Genomic DNA, 4,417 nt, shown 5'->3' on the forward strand with positions numbered 1-4,417 from the left:
TTAAAGCTGCATTCTCTCTAACGTCCAGCAGGGGGAGACTCCTTAAAGCTGCATTCTCTCTAACATCCAGCAGGGGGACTAGTAGCCAGTCAGAAGCACAGTATAAGGCCCTGACATTCCCTAGATAAAGACTACTAGCCAGTCAGAGGCCGTTGTTATTGTTTCACTGCAGCCAATCACAGCGCAGCACCTGTGAGTACTCACGCTGAACTCGGTGACCACGATGTCCACGACGCTGCCGACCACGATCAGAGCGTCAAACGAGTTCCAGGCGTCCACGAAGTAATGCTGCAGGGGACAAACAACCAGCATCGTTATGCTGCTCACTGTCTCTGTCCGGTTAGCTACAAGCTGCTGTCTGTCTCTCTAGCTGTCTGTCTGTCTAACTGTCTCTCTTTCTGTCTGTCTGTCTCTAACTGTCTCTCTGTCTCTCTGTCTGTTTGTCTTTCTGTCTGTCACAGACACACACTCACACACACAGACCCAGGTGCGCTTGGTTTTCTCACCCTGAGTCGGAGAGCGAGCAGCTTCAGCAGCATCTCCGCGGTGAAGAGTCCAGTGAAGACCATGTTGAGGATGTCCATGATGTGGCTGAAGGTCTTCGACTGTTCATAGTGCTGCGGAACAGAAACACACAGAGTCCTCTGCAGCACTGACGTATATAAGAATATATATATAAAATATATATAATATATATATATTTAACATATATAATAAAACAGGCAGGCAGGTTCTTATATTGATGTTTTGTAGGAAAAGGCTTGTTGACGCAGTTTTCGTGTCAGTCTTGGAAACTGAAACTGGATCAGAGGACATTCAGAAACTGGATCCCTATGGATGGATTTTTTTAATAAAATGGGCCCTTTAAATAACATCTTAAAGCCTTTATTTGTGTGTATGAGTTTGTAACATTACCAAACCTTTGGCAGAAATATGTTGCTTCATTAACCACTCGACCCCTACACTTGCAGTGAGCAGGGTGCGTTTGTGGTGTTTACCTGGATAGCCAGCGTGACAGTGTTGAGCAGGATGAGGACAAACATGACGTACTCGAACCCTGTGGAGTTGATGATGGACCAGAACTTATACTGCACCGGATTCTTTGGGATGTAGAGCTTCAGTGGCTGAGCCTTCAGAGCGTACTCCACACACTGACGCTGCACACACACACACACGGGAAAGGGTTAATATGCAGAGAAGTGCTTTATTTGGCCGGCAGATGTCGTCCATCTTTTTTTTAGCACAGAGCTTTTTAGGTCATATTCTCTTTGGTTAAAGGTAGTTAGCCACTAGCTAGCTAATGCTAACGCTGACTAGAAGGGTGTGCGGTGACTTTGCCTGGAACCTGGCTAGTCCACACAGCATTCTGGGATTGGGAGAAAAACTTTTTTTCTTTTCCTTAAACCAATCACAATCGTCGTGGCGCTAAGCGCCGGACGGAGCCACGGTGCCGCTGCTAAAGAGTCTCAGGAAGGAAGTTGTTTTGGTGGAACATGAAGTTCAGAAGTAGTTTTAGTTGACAACAGAAACTCAGATTGGATGGATAGTCTAGCTAGCTGTCTGGATTTACCCTGCAGAGACCTGAGGACCAGGTAACCAGAGTCCTAGTCCTGCAGTTACCATGACAGCAAGGTTTAGGTTCTGCTTATGTTTTGTAACGCTTTTCTGGTCTTCTTTAAAAAACTATACAGTATAATCGGCCGATATATTGACATACCTGCCCATCGGTCGGGCTCTGGTCTCATCTGATCTACGGTCTAGTCCACGCTAGACCGGGACACCCCTGAGACAGAGTACCTGGTTCTTGTCCAGCTCGCAGTTCTTGTACTCCTGCTCCCCCTGCTCCCTGAAGGTGATGATGACGAAGCCCACGAAGATGTTCATCATGAAGAAGGCGATGATGATGATGTAGACGATGAAGAAGATGGAGATCTCCACCCGGTAGTTGTAGATGGGACCGGAGTTCTCCCCGTTAGCGTCGATGGCCTTGTACAGCAGCCTGGAGAGAGACCACATGTACTGCAGTACTGGTCTAAAGTACTAATGTCGAGATACTTGTACAGCAGCCTGGAGAGGGACCACATGTACTGCAGTACTGCTCTAAAGTACTAATGTCGAGATACTTGTACAGCAGCCTGGAGAGGGACCACATGTACTGCAGTACTGGTCTAAAGTACTATTGTCGAGGTACTTGTACAGCAGCCTGGGGAGAGACCACATGTACTGCAGTACTGGTCTAAAGTACTAATGTCGAGGTACTTGTACAGCAGCCTGGAGAGAGAACACATGTACTGCAGTACTGGTCTAAAGTACTCCACGTCTGCACCAGTGTGTGTCTGCTCTGTTAAAGTTAATAAAGTTTTAATATAAAGTTTTAATAAAGTGTGGACTCACGCGGGCCAGCCCTCGAAGGTGGAGACGGTGAAGAGCGCCATCATGCCGCTCAGCACGTTGTCGAAGTTGAAGTCGCTGTTCTGCCAGATCCTCTCCCGCACCATCGGGTGGTTCACGTCTCCATCTTTATACACCACGAAGGTCCCTCTGCACACACACACACACACACACACACACACACACGAACACACAGGCATATACACACACACACACACACACACACACACACACACACACACAGGCATATACACACACACACACACACACACAGGCATATACACACACACGCGGGCACACACAGACATACGCACATGCGCACTCACGCACGCACGCACACACACACACACACGCTCTATAATTTACAGAGACCAACAAGAGCAGCTGTCCCTCCCCGATGTGAGTCTCATGCTCAGATTTAAACGTTTTCACGGGATAACTGTCATACTGAAATTAGTGAAATCCATGAAATAATAAACTTTTCTCATTACGAACAACAACAGAAGATGGAAATCATTTCAGAAATATTGTAGCTAGCTATGCTAACGTTAGCTCAAAACACCATTCACCTGACAGCCTTTGTTGTTTTAGATGCTAACTTGTAGCTAAGCTAGCAGTGAACCAACTTGGTTAAGTAGATCCATTTTTACTGTGTTGACATTACAGAAGTCTCTCGTTAGCATATTGTAGGCTACTCGTCGCAAAGTGACGCACGCGTGACTCAAATCTGCACTCGACTCACATCAGGTAATGACAGCAACTATTTGGGGCGACAGTGGCGAGAAGAAACTTCCTTTTTAAGAAGAAGATAAAAACCTACTTGCACTGATCCGGAGTGTGTTTGGCTTCGTCGGTGCAGCGGTAGAATTTACCCTGAAGCCAAAACACACAAACACATCTCTGTAAACTCACAGTGTAAAGTGTAATGACATCATTCACACAGTGTTTCCAGTTCATGAATGAAGAATGTTAGTTCATATCTTTCAGAAGAAGAAGAAGAAGAAGAAGAAGAAGAAGAAGAAGAAGCAGAAGAAGAAGAAGTAGAAGAAGAAGAAGAAGCTGAAGAAGAAGAGTGCCACCTTGAAGAGTTGGACTCCGATGCACGCGAACATGAACTGCAGCAGCGTCGTGACAATCATGATGTTTCCGATCGTCCTGATGGCCACAAACACACACTGGACCACGTGCTGCAATGCACACACACACACACACACACACACACACACACACACACACACACGCACGCACGCACAGACAGGCACACACACACAGACATACACACGCATGCTCACACACACACACACACAGAAAGACAGACTTACACAAGCAAACACACACACACGCACACACACACAGAAAGACAGACACACACACACACACAGACACACACACACACACAGGCACACACACACAGACAGACAAACACACACACACACACACGGCCAAACACACACCCATAGACGCATGCACACACTCATGCACGCACAGACAGAGACACACAAAAGGGTCAAAAAAGACAACCATAACCTTGATTGTTGGTAAAAGTAGTAGTAGTAGTACCAGTAGTTGTAGTAGTAGTAGTAGCAGTAGTAGCAGTAGTTGTAGTAGTAGCAGTAGCAGCAGTAGCAGTAGTTGTAGTAGTAGCAGTAGTAGTAGTAGTAGTAGCAGTAGTAGTAGTAGTACCAGTAGTTATAGTAGTAGTAGTAGTAGTAGTAGTAGCAGTAGTAGCAGTAGTTGTAGTAGTAACAGTAGTACCAGTAGTTGTAGTAGTAGTGGTAGCAGTAGTAGCAGTAGTTGTAGTAGTAGCAGTAGTACCAGTAGTTGTAGTAGTAGTAGTAGTAGCAGTAGTAGTAGTAGTAGCAGCAGTAGTAGTAGTACCAGTAGTTGTAGTAGTACCAGTATTTGTAGTAGTAGTAGTAGTAGCAGTAGTAGTAGTAGTACCAGTAGTTGTAGTAGTACCAGTAGTTGTAGCAGTAGTAGTAGTAGCAGTAGTAGTAGTAGTAGCAGTAGTAGTAGTAGCACCAGT

General features: G+C 45.8%; 1 protein-coding gene across 1 annotated transcript; it reads right to left on the bottom strand.

The window, feature by feature from the left end:
- Positions 1 to 190: 190 nt before the first annotated feature.
- Positions 191 to 3,577, bottom strand: LOC117939767 (voltage-dependent L-type calcium channel subunit alpha-1D-like; the record flags this gene model as incomplete). The annotated part of the gene is made up of 7 exons (XM_034865218.1): positions 3,471 to 3,577; positions 3,212 to 3,264; positions 2,395 to 2,541; positions 1,798 to 1,999; positions 999 to 1,157; positions 507 to 617; positions 191 to 288 (listed from the first exon to the last, which is right to left on the bottom strand). Coding segments are annotated over exons 1-7 (830 nt in total), but the record flags the coding sequence as incomplete, so codon positions are not given.
- Positions 3,578 to 4,417: the final 840 nt, after the last annotated feature.

Source organism: Etheostoma cragini, unplaced genomic scaffold (genome assembly GCF_013103735.1).
Source record: "Etheostoma cragini isolate CJK2018 unplaced genomic scaffold, CSU_Ecrag_1.0 ScbMSFa_1068, whole genome shotgun sequence".
Classification (NCBI taxonomy): domain Eukaryota; kingdom Metazoa; phylum Chordata; class Actinopteri; order Perciformes; family Percidae; genus Etheostoma; species Etheostoma cragini.